General features: G+C 39.7%; 1 protein-coding gene across 1 annotated transcript in view; it reads right to left on the reverse strand.

The window, feature by feature from the left end:
- Nucleotides 1-19,213, reverse strand: part of lgr4 (leucine-rich repeat containing G protein-coupled receptor 4) — a 140,793-nt gene that overhangs the window by 49,416 nt on the left and 72,164 nt on the right. Inside the window, exon 4 of the mRNA XM_060839090.1 lies at nt 10,140-10,211. Coding sequence (XP_060695073.1) covers nt 10,140-10,211 — 72 coding nt within the window. The remainder of the gene's footprint in view (nt 1-10,139; nt 10,212-19,213) is intronic.

The following is a 19,213-nucleotide window of genomic DNA, read 5'->3' on the forward strand; positions in this document are numbered from 1 at the left end:
TTTGTTTTCTTCATCTAGAGGCTGCCTTGTGGCAATATCGTCCACAGATATGGATTAAAACTTTACATCATTTGCTCTAAACCCTCACCACCCATGCTTCGGTGCTGCTCTGTTATTAGAGCTTGCTTGATAGCCAATCCTTGATAAACAAGTTCCCTCAGCTAAACACTGGGAAAACAGAAACCATATTCTTTCTAAACTAAACTCCTTCTTCGGCAATATTTCAGGCTGTTTTGAAACTTTTCTTACCTCAGAATTCTATTATGATCCTAAAATGGGTTGCTGATCCAGTTAAGTAGAGGTTAATAGGTTGAAAAGTGCCATTTGTAAAAGATTAGCTGGCTGAAACCAGCTTTCGAAATTACAAGGGCTGTATTTTTTTGACTTAAGACAATATGAATCAATGTACACTTCAAGTAAAATGACAAGTTATGAAATAGCAAAATGGTCCAATCAATTTTTTTCTAGACTCGAAAATTACTGTCCTCTTGTTTAGTTGGAGGGTTGGATACTCAAGGGAACGGACTTCTCAAAAGCTCAATTTGATTCAATGACTCGGTTTCAAATGTTCAAACAAGTAACTAACCAGCTTTCCTTAAAAAGGTGAAGATTATTTTGTGCAAGAACACTGTATTGTCACCCAACTGGAAAAACGAAGACAAAGGCAAAATACTGGTGACGCTGTCAATATAAAGCAGACACTAACTGCAGCAGAAACTTAGCAGATCTGGAAGCGTCTATGACAAGAGAAACAAGAGTTGATGCTTCCAGTCTGGTATGTCTTCTTCAGAGCTGGAAAGTGATGAATTTTTAAAAAAATATATTCTTGGCAGATTCAAGTGACAATGAAAAAAATAAACATTTCCAAACATCTTTCAACTCTGAAGAGGAGTCATCCTGAATGTAAAACATAACGCTGTTTTTCTCTTGGTAGATGCTGCCAGACCTGTGTGGTTTCTCCATTATTTTGTGTTTTCTTTTGGAAAAATAAAATGAAGACGTTCAACATATTCTAATTAACTTCAAGTGCAAAAAAGAAAATAAGAAAGTGAGTCTGTGGAGTGCCTCAGAGATGGAATCTTAGAACAGCTTGTGCTGGAGCATACCAGGGAGAAGGCAATTCTGGATCTGGTGTTGTGCAACAAATTGGATTTGATCAGAGATCTCAAAGTAAAGGAGCCATTAGGAGGTAGTGGCCATAATGATAAGTTTTAATCTGCAATTTGAGGGGGAGAAGGAGAATCAGAAGTGTCAGTATTGTAATTGAACAAAGGGACCTATGGAACTATGAGGGAGGAGCTGGCCAAAGTTCAATAGTTCAATATGCTAGCAGGGATGGCAGTGGAACACCAATGGCAGGTACCTCTGGATATAAAGCAGAAGGTGCAGGATTAATTCATTTCAAAGAGGAAGAAAGATACTAAGGATAGGCAGAGGCGGCTGTGGCTGATGAGGGAAATTAAGGACTATATAAAGGTAAAAGAGAAGCAGTATAACATAGAAAAGATGAGCGGGAAGCCAGAGAACTGGGAAACTTTTAAAGAGCAACAGAGGAGAATTAAAAGGGCAATACATGGAGGAAAAAATGAGTTATGAAGGCAAACTGGCCAAAAATATAAAAGGAGGATAGTAAAAGATTTTTTAGGAATGTGAAAAGAAAATGGGTGAATTTACTATGGAGAACAAGGAAATGGCAGAAGAGTTGAATAGATACTTTGGATCTGTCTTCGCTGGGGAAGACATAAGCAATCTCCCAGATGTAATAGTGGTTGAAGGACCTAGGGTAATAGATGAACTGAAGGGAATTTATATTAGGCAGGAAATGGTGTTGGATAGACTATTAGGTCTGAAGGTTGATAAGTCCCCGGGACCTGATGGTCTGCATCCCAGGGTACTTAAGAAGGTGGCTCCAGAAATCATAGATGCATTGGTAATCATTTTCCAATATTCTATAGATTCAGGATCAGTTCTTATGGAGTGAAGGATGACTAATGTTTCAAGGAAGGAGGGAGAGAGAAAACAGAGAATTATTGACCAATTATAGATTTCAGTGGTGGAAAAGATGCTGGAGTCAATTATAAAAGATGAAATTATGACTCATTTGGATAGAAGTAACAGGATAGATCAAAGTCAGCATGGATTTACAAGGGGAAATTATGTTTGACTAATCTTCTAGAATTTTTTGAGGATGTAACTGTGAAGATGGACAAGGGAGAGCCAGTGGATGTAGTGTACATGGACTTTCAGAAAGTGTTTGATAAAGTACCACATAAAGGAGATTAGTGAGAAAAATTAGGACACATGAAATTGGGGGCAAAACACTGACTTGGATTGAAAATTAGCTGGCTGACAGGAAGCAAAGAGTAGTGATAAATGGATCCCTTTCGGAATGGCAGGCAGTGACCAGGTTTGTTACTGGGACTGCAGCATTAATATAGATTAATGATATAGATGAAAATATTAAAAGTAATATTAGCAAATTTGCAGATGACACAAAGCTGGGTGGCAGGGTGAAATGTGAAGAGGATGTTATGAGAATATAGGGTGACTTGGACAGGCTAGGTGAGTGGGCAGATGCAGTTTAATGTGGATAAATGTGTAGTTATCCACTTTGGTGGCAAGAACAGGAAGGCAGATTACTATCTAAATGGAGCTGAAAATGTGTTGCTGGTTAAAGCACAACAGGTTAGGCAGCATCCAAGGAACAGGAAATTTGACGTTTCGGGCCAGAGCCCTTCTTCAGGAAGGGCTATCTAAATGGAGTCTAGTTAGGCAAAGGGGAAGTACAACGAGATCTAGGTGGTCTTGTACATCAAAGAGAAAGTGAGGACTGCAGATGCTGGAGATCAGAGCTGAAAATGTGTTGCTGGAAAAGCGCAGGTCAGGCAGCTCCAAGGAGCAGGAGAATCGACGTTTCGGTAATGAGCCCTTCTTCAGGAATGAGGAAAGTGTGTCCAGCAGACTAAGATAAAAGGTAGGGAGGAGGGACTTGAGGGAGGGGCGTTGGAAATGTGATAGGTGGAAGGAGGTCAAGATTAGGGTGATAGGCCGGGGTGGAGGCGGAGAGGTCAGGAAGAAGATTGCAGGTTAGGAAGGTGGTGCTGAGTTCGAGGGATTTGACTGAGACAAGGTGGGGGGAGGGGAAATAAGGTAACTGGAGAAACCTGAGTTCATCCCTTGTGGTTGGAGGGTTCCTAGGCAGAAGATGAGGCATTCTTCCTCCAGGCGTCGTGTTGCTATGGTCTGGTGATGGAGGAGTCCAAGGACCTGCATGTCCTTGGTGGAGTGGGAGGGGGAGTTGAAGTGTTGAGCCATGGGGTGGTTGGGTTGGTTGGTCTGGGTGTCCCAGAGGTGTTCTCTGAAACGTTTCGCAAGTAGGCGTCCCCACCCCTATCAGCGTTCCGAAAAGACCACTCCCTCCGTGACTCCCTCGTCAGGTCCACACCCCCCACCAACCCAACCTCCACTCCCGGTACCTTTTCCTGCAACCGCATGAAATGCAAAACTTGCACCCACATCTCCCCCCTTACTTCTCTCCAAGGCCCCAAGGGATCCTTCCGTATCCGCCACAAATTCACCTGCACCTCCACACACCTCATTTACTGCATCTGCTGCACCCGATGTGGCCGCCTCTATATCGAGGAGACAGGCCGCCTACTTGCAGATTCCTCCAGTTTCCTCATTTCCCCTCCTCCCCACCTTGTCTCAGTCAAATCCCTCGAACTTGGCACTGCCTTCCTAATCTGCAATCTTCTTCCTGACCTCTCCGCGCCCACCCCCACTCCAGCCTATCACCCTCACCTTGACCTCCTTCCACCTATCGCATTTCCAACGCCTCTCCAAGTCCCTCCTCCCTACCTTTTATCTTAGCCTGCTGAACACACTTTCCTCGTTCCTGAAGAAGGGCTCATGCCTGAAACATCGATTCTCCTGCTCCTTGGATGCTGCCTGACCTGCTGCGCTTTTCCAGCAACACATTTTCAGGTCTTGTACATCAGTCAATGAAAGCAAGCATGCAGGTACTGTAGGTAGTGAAGAAAGCTAATGGCATACTGACCTTCATAACAACAGAAATTGAGTATAGGAGCAAAGAGGTCCTTCAGGAGCTGTACAGGGCCCTGGTGTGACCACAGTTTGCTCTCCAAATTTGAGGAAGGACATTCTGGCGATTGACGGAGTGCAGCGTAGGTTCATGAGGTCAATTCCAAGAATGGCGGGACTATCATACGTTGAAAGATTGGAGCGATTGGGCTTGTATACACTTGAGTTTAGAAGGATGAGAGGGGATCTCATTGTGATGTATAATATTATTAAAGGATTGGACACACTGGAGGCAGGAAGCATGTTTCCACTGATAGGTGAGTTCAGAACCAGAGGACACAGTTTAGAAATAAGGGGAGGCCATTTAGAACAGAGTCGAGGAGAAACTTCTTCACCCAGAGACTGGTGGATATATGGAATACTCTGCCCCAGAAGGTAGTGGAGGCCAAGTCTCTGGATACTTTCAAGAAAGAGATGGATAGAGCTCTTAAAGCTAGTAGAGTCAAGGGTCATGATGATAAGCCAAGAACAGGATACTGATTGTGGATGATCAGGCATGATTATAATGAATGGTGTGCTGGCTTGAAGGGCCGAACGGCCTACTCCTGAATCTATTGTTTATTGTCTATAATATTGACCCTGAAAGGCAAATATGCAGGACGCAAGTTTGCAGCTTACACTTAAACATCATCAGGTCTAACAAACATTTCCAGTAAAACAGGATTATACAAGGATGAAGCCTCAATACATTGAGATTACATTAGGCTGAACATTCAATTAGCACAGCAAAAAGTTAAGGGGATAAACTCTAGAATTGTATACCCAGCTTTTAAAACACAAAATGGGGAGATGAATCCAAGCGCACCAAATAACTAATTTTGCCTTGCAATACTCAGTGGGAGTATGGTATATGAGTTTAGTTACGTTTAAGTCGTGTGTACAAAATTGACACTGGAATCAATCAATCCTGACAGAGCAACACAAGTGTTTTGATACTGACTACCACAATGCTGATATACTGTCTTTTAGGAGTTGCACTAGTGAGACATACATAAAACTTTTAGAGGAAAAAAGACATGGTTTTCACTTATGACTTAAAAGTGCCTTAAATGAGGTAATTTTGAAATGTAGTCACCATTGTGATGAAAACAAAAGCTAATTGCATATAGAATACCCCACAAACAGCAATGTAATAGTGACATGCTAGTCTTTGTGCTACGGAGAGTTACCAATAAAAAAAATGGCCAAGATGCTAGAGGAGACTCGTCTCTTCTCTGAAATAGTATCATTCTGTCTTTTACATCCACCTGAACAACCAGATAGGACCTTAATTAGATATCTTACCAGAAAAATTGCATTTCTAACAATATAAGACCTCTTATGAATTGCACTGGAATGCCAACCTTGATTTTGAGCTCAAGCCCCTCGACTAGTACTTGATCCCAGAATTTTGAGATTCAAAACGTTACCAACTAAGCTGTGGCTGACTCTATGAAACAATGTTTACCACTGGATGCAATTCCACTATTTAAGTGGGTGAAGATGTTTTACCTCAATGAAATTCACCAAAGTAGCGGAAAATACCACTGACCTGGGAACTTGTTTCTTTTAGAACTCCTCCCAGCAGCTAAATATGCTAGAAGGGAATAAAACTCCTCGCAGAAGGTAACTACACTAGGCGTGCTAAAAACAACGGTTGTAGTAGAGATTAGTAACACTCTGACCAAGTGGAATCCAAGAAATGACGTCAGAAGTGAATGTAGTGTCTACACTATCACTTCAACCATGCTAAACGCAGAGCCTCGGTCAATGCCACCTGCTGCCAAATAACCGTTCAAGATAATGACAATGCGAAATCCAGGAAAGTGAGCTATGATATTAATGACCTTTGTTTTCTCTATTATAAAGACTTCTGAATTATATCTCTGCAGGACTGCTGACCCCTCAACACTGAACCTCTCAGCCTAGCGGTTGTCACCTCCAGACTCAACTTTTCAAATTACTTGTGGTTGACTATCCTTCAAAACATAAGTTTATTCAAAACTGTGTTAGTCATAACCCACCTCTCACTAATTCTGTTTATTCCATAATCTTGTTCTCACTGTACATTTAATGCTAGCTCAGTCTACCAAGTATAAACATTTAAAAATCTAATCCATACATTTAACTTGCCTCCTTTATTTTGCTCTCTATTTTGCAATATCGTTCAGTACTACAGAAAGATCAACTGACCAGAAACACTCTGCCTTTGAATGCAGTTTCTCTTGCATCTCCTTGTCCATATGCCCCACTATTGGTAGTATATCATTAGCTGGAATTCCTCCTCCTCCTCTGTCCCTTTCCTTTTCATTTTATTTGTATAAGGTATTGTTACCTTCTACCTCTTTGGCCAAGCTATTGATTCTTCCCCTGACCACATAACTCATTTGGTTCAGCATCCTTTTTATCTTGATTACCCTTCTGTGAAGCACATTGTGATTTTTTTTTCAAGTCAAGGCAAGCTGTAACTGTTGCAATTAAAAGTATGAGCAGCCAGTGCATTCAAGTTTACTGTAACAGCGTGTTAACCCATCCAAATAAAAACCTTGGTTGCCATTATTTCTTTTGTTCAAAAGCTCAACCAAAAGTACATAAAACTTGCTGACAAATGTCACATAATTTGCAACACTCGTCAGCATGACTCACCTTTTAGTACTAAGTTCCATAGACTGTACACATATTTTGCTCAGTTTAGAGAACTTCTTACAATCCCTAGATATATTTTTCTGAAGAGCAGACTGCTTATAATTTTTCAACAATTGAAAGTTTCCGACATGGTCAGATTATTGAGGATTTGCACTGAAACGGTAAAGGAGGAGGTGAGGACTGCACATGCTGGAGATCAGTGTCAAGAGTGTGGTGTTGTAAAACCACAGCAGGTCAGGCAGCATCCAAGGAGCAGGAGAGTCAATGTTTCGAGCATAAGCTCATCATCAGGAATCAGAAACATTCCTGATGAAGGGCTTATGCTCGAAACATTGATTTCCCTGCTGAAACAGTAAAACATCCCTAAAAGACTGGAACCTTGATACATTTTTCTTCATGATTCCATGAGGTAAGCAAGACAAAAAGAATTAGATATGAAGAGGAATGTACAAATGCTTGGTATAAGTTGGATTTTAAAATGGTCCTAATCAGCCACTATCCTCAAGTTGTACAACTAAACTGGATTAAACCAGAACAAAATACTGCTGATAGTGTAAATTTACACTAAAAACAGAAAATGCTGGACATACTCAGCAGATCCAGGAGCATTTGTGGAGAGAAAAACAAAGTTAGCATTTCAGATCCATGACCCTTCATCAGAACTGAATTATAATCAAGGTTTATGTTCAGAATAGAATGGAACTACCCATTCCTATGGCATCTCTATTCCAAACTGATGTGAAGTCCAAAATATTTTAAAGTGTATTTGATATTATCTGAATACTGGAACCCAAAACAGAGGTCTACTAGCAAAATCCAGGGATTTAATAAGACAAAAAAAACCTGCAAACTTGGAAGTTTTCAAACTTTAAGACAATGAATTGCAGGCTGGGGCTTACACAACCCTTTCAGTAGGGCCATAGTTCTCCATATACTGAAATGATAGCTGACGTCAGGGAGAAACATAGCATGTTGACCATATTTATGAACACACCCAAAATTCACTAACCACTCATGAACATATACATAATTAAAAATAATTACTTCATACCCTGTTGTTATGAGCATGAAAAATCAGAAAACAGCTGATCAGTTCAAAACAGACTGTTCTAGTTTCTACCACAATTACTAGGAATGTTTATGACACTCCTACAACGCATGCTGTCAATAAACATTGAAACCTGGATGTTCAGTGACATTGCTGCAGAAGGCATCTCTCAATACACATTATTTTGGGATGAAACTAGTGCTTTCCATTCTTTAAAAACAACTTATATACAGTGTAAATTACACAGTGCATTCATAGTTAGAAAGTGAAACCCATAACTACTTCATATTGATCGAATTTAAAAACTAACTTATAAGCAATGGTCAACTTCTTCCCTCCCGAGATTGCAAGCATAATGCACTTTGGTTATTTGTGGCTAACAGCAGAGCTTGTCTGGTAATCAGGTTCAAATTTTCATCATCACCAGAGTCTTGATATAAGTTGCAAATTAGAAATCCTCTGCTGTAACTCATTATACGCGATGACCTCCCCTCAATTCACCTGAATTCATGGACTAATGTTTAAGAGATTTGAGATTATGGAGTGTTCAGGAGAATAGCACCATCTAGATAACCCGATCAGCCCTTGAACATTTAAATAAAATTTTCCGTAACTTTGCTACTTAAAGTGCTTTGCAGACATTTAAAGAAATGTAGTCACTAGAGATTCAACAGTCAATTTTCACACAGCAAGGTTTCACAAACAGCAATAAGAAACATTGACCAGACTGGGCCAGTTGATGGGGCTGGACAGATAGTAAGGAGACATTTTCCCTCGCTGGGAAATTAAGAACAGGAGGCAGTTTCAAAATGAGTGATATTCAATTCAAGAGTGAGACAAGGCGGACTTTCTTCTCTCAAGACGGTAATTGTTTATACTTCTCTCTCTGGCAACAGTGGAGGCTGGGTCCTTTTTTATTCATTCACAAGATTAGGGTGTTGTATGCTGCATGTATTGTATATTCCTAATTGCCTAGAGGGCAGTTAAGAGTCAACCATATTGCTATGGGTTTGGAGTCACAAAGACCAGACGAGGTAAGGTGGCAGTTTCCTTCCTGAAAGGAAACTAGTGAACCAGATGGACTTTTTTCCGACAACCAATTCATTGTCACCTTGAGGTTCTTAATTCCAGATATTTACTGATTTAAAATTCTACCATCTGCCGTGGCAGGATTCGAACCCTGGACCCCAGAATGTTATCAGGATCTCTGAGCGATAATACCACTAGACCACCGCCTCCTCCTCGATTAAATCACTCTTGAATTCAGACAAATTTTTGATCTAAAAGTATAAAAACGGGGACATGAGAAAAGATTTATTCAGGCGTCTGGAACTCAATGAACAAAAGGGCAGTAATTTCCAGGGATATGGACCAAGTAATGGAAAACTTGAATTAACTTTGAGTCCTGTTTATCAGTAGCAGAGTGGCCACTTTCTAGTCTAGAATGAGCCTACACCATTGCAATATAAAGTTACAGCCACCACTACTGCCATTTTAAAAAATACGATTAAAGCACAAATCAAAATTCATAATTTTCTGTATTTTAGATGCACAGAGCCGAGATAAATGTCAAATATCTACAATCTGATGACAGTTGTACGTTGATGAAATAATATTTCTGATCAATTTATGACAAATTAAAAACTACTCTATGATGGTGCCATTATCTGGATTACCAGTCCAATTAACGCATGCACTGAATAGTTACAGCACTTACACAGCTGGTCCGTTTACATGTGTGTAGCTATGAACACAGTTCAACTTTTACATAACATAAACAACGTTTACCACTTTTCAAAAGCCAAACATGCTACAGGCAACATTGTTATTTTGTAAATCTTTATTTCTCTTCCATTTGTCTTTAAGAGGAGTATTCTGCAGATTTTTTTTGCATCCATCTAGTAGAGAACAGGTCAAACTGCAAGCAAGTCTTTTGTGTATTACACGCCAACAACAGTACAGTATCTATTTCTTTTGCAAGTCAGAAGACTGACTGAGTATGTCTGCAGCCTGGACTCTCAAATATACTGGTTAGCAATATTCTCATATGTAGTTAATTCCTGTAAATCCAAACCATGTGCTACCTATTCTTTAATCTTCATGGACAATTGTCAGAATCAAGGCTACAAATGTAAAGAGAAGCAGTCTTTTGTTCTGAGTTAAACTGTATAAACCACACAGAAAGATAACATGGACAGAACCTACACCTTCAAGATGAAAGGCATTAAAAGTTATTACAGAAACGATTGTCAATGTCAAACGATATATTTTGATGACCATGAAAGAATCATTCTGGAACAATTTCAAGAGTACTTCAGCAGGAGAAAAAAAAATAACTAAAATGCAGCTGCAAAGTAATACTTACAATGACTGTAGTGTAGACAGTCCTTTCAGGGCTTCGCTTGGTACAGTTTTTAATTGGTTGTTCTGAAGCATTCTGCAAAATGAAAAAGGTGGACAACTCAGCATTTTAGAGTCATGTAAATGCACTGAAATATAACCACAAAATATCTCAAAACAAATTCTTTTATCTCTCAACATTCATTGAGGTCATAAACCAACAGCATTTTTGTCACTAAAATAGGCAAAAAAAACCTCATGCATTTGACACAAAGCTGGTAGTACAAGCTATGTAACTCCATGAAGTGCAGTAAATACTGATGAAGAATGCCAAGGACTGATATTGTAAGAAAATGACACTTCATGAAAATAACAATATTTTCTAATAGATTCAGAGAGCTGTATAGCAAGGAAACAGACTTTTGGGTCCAACTTGTCCATTCCAAACAGAAATCCCAAATTAATGCGGTCCCATTTATCAGCATTTGACCCACATCCCTCTAAACCCTTCCTATTCATATACCCATTCAGATGTCTGTTAAACATTGTAAGTTGTACATTCACAAGTTCCTCTGGCAACTCATTTCATTCACACACCACCCTCTGCATGAGAAGGTTTCCCCTTAGGTTCTTTTTAAATATTTCCCCTCTTACCTTAAACTTATGCCCTCTAGTTTAGGACTCCCCTACTTTGGGGAAAAGACCTTGTCTATTGACCCTATCCATGCTCATGATTTTATAAAATTCTATAAGGTCACCCATCAGCCTCTGACGCTCCAATGAAGTTAGCCCCAGCCTATTCAGTTTCTCCCTACTGTTCAAATCCTCTAACCCTAGCAACGTCTTTGCAAATCTTTTTTGAACCGTTTCAAGTTTTAGAAATATAGAATCTTGGAGGTAATTTTGTCCATGTCAGCTTTTTAAAAACGTTCTCATTTCATCATGCTGCAAATTACTCAACTTTATTTAATCCTATACATTAAGTATTTTTTCTTTTGAAAATATCAATGAATTTGTTTCAACCATTCTTTCAGACAGGGCACTTTCAATCATTATATTTCCTCTGACTGAGGAGATTTCTCTTAGTCTGGTGACTCTATGCTGCACTCCTACGACAGAAAGGACTCTCTTCCCATGAAACCTTTGAAGTGTTGGTAGCTCTTCGATCACTACAAATGGCAGAGCAAAACTAAACACTGTCTTGCTTATAATCTTGATTTATCTTCCAGCAGACACCACCACCTTTTAAAAAAATAAGTTCAAAAGGTATGTGTGTTGATGGAATACTGATTACAATATTCAGCAATTGGAACGGCAGTACTGATACATGAAGCTGCATAAGAGGGATTCTCTTGGAAACATACAAAGTTCTAACAGTGCTAGACAGGGCAAGTATAGGAAGGATGTTCCCAATGATCAGGGACAAAGGTCACAGTTTAAGGATACGGGATAGGCCATTAAAGACTGAGATGAGGAGAGATGTCAACACCCAGAGTCGTGAGCCTATGGAATTCTCTGTCACAGAAAGCAGTTGAGGCCAAAACATTGATGTTTTTCAAGGAGTTGTCAGATATAGCTCTTAGGGATAAAACGGTAAAAAGGGTATGGGAGAAAACAGGAAGAGGGTATCAAATCAGAGGATCAGCTATAACCATATTGGATGACAGAGCAGGCTCAAAAATGGCCAAGTTGCCTCCTCGTAATATCTGTTTCTAGGTTTTCTTTTTGTTAACAACCAATTGCTCTTAAATACTGGAATCTAGCTCTTTGGCTTTATAAAAACAGATGATCTATTATATTGTTAACAATATTATTCTTCTTTGTGGGTCCTACTGAAATTGGAATGCATCACAACTCTGGCAAACAATCAATTTGAGAGGATTAATCACTGCAAGAGTAAAAATCTCAAAAGAAAACACAATATATCTAAATTACAACTTTGTTAGGAAAACTTGTTTTCTGCACAAAAGTCACAATATCCCCCTGACCTACATAACCTGCAGCTCCCTTGGAACCCAGCCTAGAAACAAACATTATACACACAATACTTTTCAGCATGTCCTAGGAAGAGAATAGTCATTGGGAAATCTGGTTCTGCCAAAACAGCCAGCCACAAAGGTTTCATCAAAAGCTCACCCACCCAAATATCACCATCCCCACCCCCACCAAAAAAATAAGATTAACTTTTAACTAGAAGCTATATTATTCTGACTTTTTTTGAATAGCTAAAGCATTGCCATTCTAGAAGACAAGAATTTATGCAAGGTTCTTCCTTTTCCACAAAAATACAAGCGTGTGGAAGCTATAAGGAGGAGGATGCAAGCTTGGATTTATTCTATGAATATCATGTTCAATCACTTTACACTTCTAGACGATTTGGATTCTGCCCTGTGGTAAACCAGCATCAACATTTACATGAAAAGTCCGGTCACTGTACTTGGATTTTTTTTTTTGTCCACTTAATTGTGTTCTTCTTATAGAGGATCTCTTCTGAACATTTGCAAATAAATATTTTGTATCAAAACGCCAAGTGTTTGGCTGTACAAAAGTGGACTCCAAATAGTGCTAATGTAACATGCTATTTAATTTCAAATCAAAAGTGTAAAATTTCCTTTCATCTTTCCAAAGATAGAAAAACATAATTACTTCTTATTGAGTGTAATTTTGTTTGAGATTAAAGTACATCTCAACATGGCAAGGCAAAGTCTGCCGACTGGTTTGCTATGGTTTACTGATCTTTATATAACCAAAGAAGTAAATTAGTATTAAGGTCTGATGAAGAGTCACTGGACTCCAAACATCTTTTTTCCTCTACAAGTGCTGCCAGACCTGCTATACTTCTCTAGCACTCTGTTTTTGTTATAAATTAACATTAGTATAATTCAAAATAGTGAATATGGAAGACATTAGATGGATAATTCAAGTCTGAATATAGAAGATTCAGAAGGGAAAATGAGAAAGTAAGAAAAACAATTAGAAATTAAGATGAGAAACTGGCAGCTAACATATGAGAGAATCCCAATGTCTTCGAGAACATTCAATACCAAAAAAATAGAATCTTGGGAGGTTATTTTGTGTTAGCTCTTTGAAACAGCTATCCCACCAGTTGTATTTCTATCTCTCTTACTCACCCTTATTTATTCCTCTATATTAGCATTTTCCAGTTTTCTTTTTAAAACAAATTGTTGAATTTGTTTCAACCATTTCAGGCAGAGCATTGCAGGTCATTAAATCTCATTGTGTAAAATATTAAATATTAAAAAAGGTAATGGAGCCAATTAAGGACCTAAAAGGGGATTAATGCATGCAGGCACAGGCCTTTATTGCAGTATTAAATGATTGCCTTGCAACTGTCTTGACAAAATGTAGTAGTTGCTTCTCAGGTTATGATAAAAGAGAATAGTGTTCAGATCTTTGGAAAAATTTTAAAATTGGTAAGGCAGTCTGCATTTAAAGTCTGTAAGACACCAGGATAGGATGAGATGCCTCAAAGGTGACGGAGGGAAGTGAGTTTGGAATTTGCAGAAGCACTGGACATAATTTAGACTCAGGAATACTGCAAATGTCACACCCTTGTTCAATAAAGAATGTAAAGATTAGCCTAACAATGATAGGTCAGTCAGTTTGAGTGTGGGAAACTTATACAAACAATAAACAAAAAGCATAGAACTGCAGATGCTGGAAATCTGAAACAAAAACAGAAAAAAAACCATTGACTTTGCTTTCTCTACAGATGCTACCAGACCTGCTGAGTTGCTCTAGCTATTTCTGTTTTTGTTCTAGAATCAATAATTCAGAGCAAAATTAATAGACTATTGGACAAAACTGGCTTAACAAAGGAAAGCCAGCAAGGGTTCATCACAGGCAAATCATGCTCAACTAATTTACTGGAGTTTTTCCTAAGAGATAAGAGACTATAAATAAGGGTAATGCTTTTGAGGTACTGAACATGAACGTTCAAAAAAGTCAACACAGTGCTGCACAGACCTATGAGCAAAGTTACACTTCATGGATAAAGAGGGACATAACAACATGGATATGAAGTGACTGACAGGAACAGAGTAATGATTAATGCATATTGTTCAGACTGGAAGGAGGTTTGAGGTGAATTCCTCAAGAGTCAATTTTGGTTGCTCTTCATAACCAAAACGTTGGGGTGTAGTCTTGAACATTGCAGATGATACAAAACTTTGGAGTAATGTGAACTAGTAGAGTAGGGTTGAGTAGAATGGAATAGAGTAAAAATTCAAAATGACAGAAAGATGGAATGGGCAGAGAGGTAACAGATGAAAGTCTTGCAGAGAAATGTGAAGTGATTTACTTAGTAGTAAAAAAAAATACAGAGAGACAATATAAAATGAAAGTGCAATTCTAAAGGAGGTGGAGTTGAGGAATCGGAGTGTCATAAGTCTTTGAAAGTGGCAAGACAAGTTGGGAAAGGAGTTAATAAACCATAAACTATTCTAGGCCTTACTAATAACAGCAAAAAGTATAAAAGCATGGAGATTAATGTAAATATGCATAAAACACTCTTTTGGCCTCAACTCGAGTATTGCATCCAAATCTGGGTGTCATTCTTTAAGAAAGAGGTGAAGACATTAGAGACAGTACAGAAAGAGATTCTCAAGAATAGGTCTAGAGGAACTTAAGTTATGTAGTTAAGATTAAAAAAGTTGGGATTGTTTTTGTTGGAGAGGAGCAAGTTGAAATGTGATTTGATATGGATATGCAAAATCAAACCATTCCAATTCAATTAAGAAACAGAGTTCACAGATTCAAAGGTAACTAACAAAAGTAGTAATGAAAACTTGTCAGTAAACTTCTTTTACAAAGCCAGTGGTTAGCATCGACCTAGCACTGCCCAAGAGTGTATGGAGGCAAGTTCAATCGTGCCATTCAAGAGGGAATTAGATTACCTGAAAAGGAAAAACGTGTAGGATTACAGCGAAACGATTAATGCCTCATTCAGAAAGCCAGCAGAGATGTGTCAGGCCCAAAGGCCTCAATCTGTTCTGTGACAATTTTAAGATTCTGAGAGATCAACAGGATGTTTAAATAAAAAGACTCTTGCCAGCATTTAGGTCTGGATTGAGGGGTCATAGATAGATGATTAAGATAACAACATTTTGAAGATAACTAGATGAAGCCCTTGACAGATTTGTGGAGCTGTGAATTCATTTTCAGGATTAGTACTTATAATAGAAAACAAAACAATGTTTATGAAAATAGACATAAAATTAAACGAAAACAGGGCAAATTGATGTGATTCAGAATAGTAAAGGTGGAAGAACCTGACTGGGCTGAATAGCCCACTGTAACTTTTGTCTATTTCTATATAACTTACCCTGAATCTCACTAAACTTTAAAGGATTTTTAGGAACTGGCATTCTGTTTTTCTTTGTTCACAATTCAAACACAATCAGAGTTTTTAAAAAAAAAGAGGTTACAAACATCTGCAGACTCAAGTACAATCTTGCTGGGCAGACAGCCGAACACACCTTAAGTATTTGTGCAAACAAATGAACATTTTTACCACATGGGTGAAACAGGTTGTCACAAGCTACACCAAACACTCACTCCTGACTGTTAAGTAACATAATGGGATGAGGTTATGGGGATTTGCATCAAGCACTGATGAATGGCAAAATTAATGGTAACTATTGAATAACAGAAATTAATCAGAGAACATATACTTAAGAAAGGTTTTATACGGATGCTACAAGTCAAACTGGAGGGAACTAAATAAGTTGCTTAGATATTTTACTCTGTCATGACTCTTTTGCCTCCAGTTCCCTGAAAAAAACTCTTGGTATGCATAAACCAGCTCATAATTGCCCTCTATATGATCCTATCTTGCTTTTTGTAAGAATGGAGTGTCATTTAAACCCAAATATCTACATCTCACAGGATCAGAAACAATACCAAGATTCTTAAATTGAATGATAAGTATATACAGAACAACCTTGGTTATTCGAACATCGATTATCCGAATTTCAGATTATCCGAACAAGATCTCAAGCTCCCGTAAAAATGTTACATAAAAGAGGTGTTACCAACATCACCTCCAGTCCCTATTAACGAAGCTATCAAAGGTTTGGGACATTTCATGGAGTGATATGAAGCAGGCGGAAAGAGCAGTTTGGGGCTGAGAGGAGCAACTGATACACAATAACATAAATAATATTCATCTCTGATGCTGTGAGCAGTTGCTGGTAGATAACAGTCATCAGGACTACGGTGCTTTATTCACAAAGCAACAGTTGCTATAACTGAGGCTGCCTCTCACTCACGCGCACATACCCTCCCTGAGCACCCCCCCCCCAGTCGACTGATGGCAGAAAGCCGGCCATCAGCATCATCTCACACAGCATTGCGGCTGCGCTGCACTCTGATCACCTTTTGATCCTTGCACGTTTTAAGGTGCCCTTGTCTGTGAATCCTGCTTGGCGTCTGCTTTTTGTTTTGTTTCCTGACATTAATTATCCTGATCTGTGTGCAGCATGGACCTCTGTCTTTTCAACCTTCCTCTATCTTCAGTCTCTACCTTTGCAGCACAAATCAGTTATGCAAACAAAATAATCCCTGCACTTCTCATTCAGATAATCGAGGTTGTTCCCTAGATATTCAAAGAAAACTCACATTCAAGACATAAATACCGCAAAAGTAAATAATGTATTAATCCAACTTTGAAGTTCTGGTGACATTCACAATCCAATCAACACCTTGAACATAGAACATAGTAAAATACAGCGCAGTACAGGCCCTTTGGCCTTCGATGTTGCACCGATCCAAGCCCACCTAACCTACACTAGCCCACTATCCTCTATATGCCTATCCAATGCCCGTTTAAATGCCCATAAAGAGGAAGAGTCCACCTCTGCTACTGGCAGGGCATTCCATGAACTCACGACTCGCTGAGTAAAGAATCTACCCCTAACATCTGTCCTATACCTACCTCCCCTTAATTTAAAGGTATGCCCCATCATAATAGCTGACTCCATAGTGGAAAAAGGTTCTCATTGTCAACCCTATCTAAACCCCTAATCATCTTGTACACCTCTATCAAGTCACCCCTAAACCTTCTTTTCTCCAATGAAAACAGCCCCAAGTGCCTCAGCCTTTCCTCATACGATCTTCCTACCATACCAGGCAACATCCTGGTAAACCTCCTCTGCACTCGTTCCAGTGCCTCCACATCCTTCCTATAGTATGGCGACCAAAACTGCACACAATACTCCAGATGCGGCCACACCAAAGTCTTATACAACTGCAACATGACCTCAGGACTCCGGAACTCAATTCCTCTACCAATAAAAGTCAGTATGCCATATGCCTTCTTCACAGCACTATTTACCTGGGTGGCAACTTTCAGAGATCTGTATACATAGACACCAAGATCCCTCTGCTCATCCACACTACCAAGTATCCGACCATTAGCCCAGTACTCCATCTTCTTGTTACTCTTACCAAAGTGAATCACTTCACGCTTACCTACATTGAACTCCATTTGCCACCTTTCTGCCCAGCTCTGCAGCTTATCTATATCCCATTGCAACCTGCCACATCCTTCCTCACTGTCAACAACTCCACCGACTTTCGTATCATTCGCAAACTTGCTCACCCAACCTTCTAGCCCCTCCTCCAGGTCATTTATAAAAATGACAAACAGCAATGGTCCCAAAACAGATCCTTGCGGAACACCGCTAGTAACTGCACTCCAAGATGAACCTTTACCATCAACTGCTACCCCCTGTCTTCTTCCAGCCAGCCAATTCCTAATCCAAACCTCTAACGCACCCTCAATGCCATATCTCCGTATTTTTTGCAGTAGTCTACCATGGGGAACCTTATCAAATTCCTTACTAAAATCCATATACACCACATCTACCGCTTTACCCTCGTCCACTGCCTTAGTCACCTTTTCAAAGAATTCAATCAGGCTTGTGAGGCACGACCTGCCCTTCACAAAACCATGCTGACTATCCTTGATCACATTATTCCTATCCAGATGCTCACAAATCCTATCCCTTACAATTCTCACTCAGACTTTGCCCACAACAGATGTGAGAGTCACCAGCCTTTAGTTACTAGGATTATCCCTACTCCCCTTCTTGAACAAGGGAACCACATTTGCTATCCTCCAGTCTTCTGGCACTATTCCTGTAGACAACGAGGACATAAAAATCAAGGCCAATGGCTCTGCAATCTCCTCCCTTGCTTCCCAGAGAATCCTAGGATAAATGCCATCAGGCCCAGGGGAATTATCTATTTTCACCCTTTCCAGAATTTCCAACACCTCTTCCCTACATACCTCAAAGCCATCTATTCTAATCAATTGTGACTCAATGTCCTGTTCCTGAGTGAATACTGACGAAAAGTAGTAATTCAGTGCCTCTCCAATCTCTTCAGCCTCCACGTGTAACTTCCCACTACTATCCTTGACTGGACCTATTCCTACCCTAGTCATTCTTTTATTCCTGACATACCTATAGAAAGCCTTTGGGTTTTCCCTAATTCTATCAACAAAGGACTTTTTATGTCCCCTCCTTGCTGCTCTTAGCTCTCTTTATATCCTTCCTGGCTACCTGATGACTCTCAATCACCCCAATTGAACCTTCACGCCTCATCTTAACATAGGCCGCCCTCTTCCCTTGAACAAGAGATTCCAATTCTTTATTAAACCATGGCTCCCTCACACAACCCTTTCCTCCCTGCCTGACAGGTACATACTTATCAAGGACACGCAATAGTTGCTCCTTGAACAAGCTCCACATATCGATTGTGCCCTCCCCTGAAGCCTACTTTTCCAAGTCACGCATCCTAAGTCACGCCTCACTGCATCATAATTTCCCCACCCCCCCCCTCCCGGCTAGAACTCTTGCCCTTCAGTGCACACTTATCCCTCTCCATCACTAGAGTAAAAGTCACCGAATTGTGGTCACTGTCCCCAAAGTGTTCACCTACCTCCAATTCTAGCACCTGGTCTGGTTCGTTACCCAGAACCAAATCCAGTATGGCCTCACCTCTTGTTGGCCTGTCTACATATTGTGTCAGGAAACCCTCCTGCACACATTGGACAAAAAAACGACCCATCTAATG

The sequence above is a fragment of the Hemiscyllium ocellatum genome, chromosome 18 (assembly GCF_020745735.1).
Source record: "Hemiscyllium ocellatum isolate sHemOce1 chromosome 18, sHemOce1.pat.X.cur, whole genome shotgun sequence".
NCBI lineage: Eukaryota > Metazoa > Chordata > Chondrichthyes > Orectolobiformes > Hemiscylliidae > Hemiscyllium > Hemiscyllium ocellatum.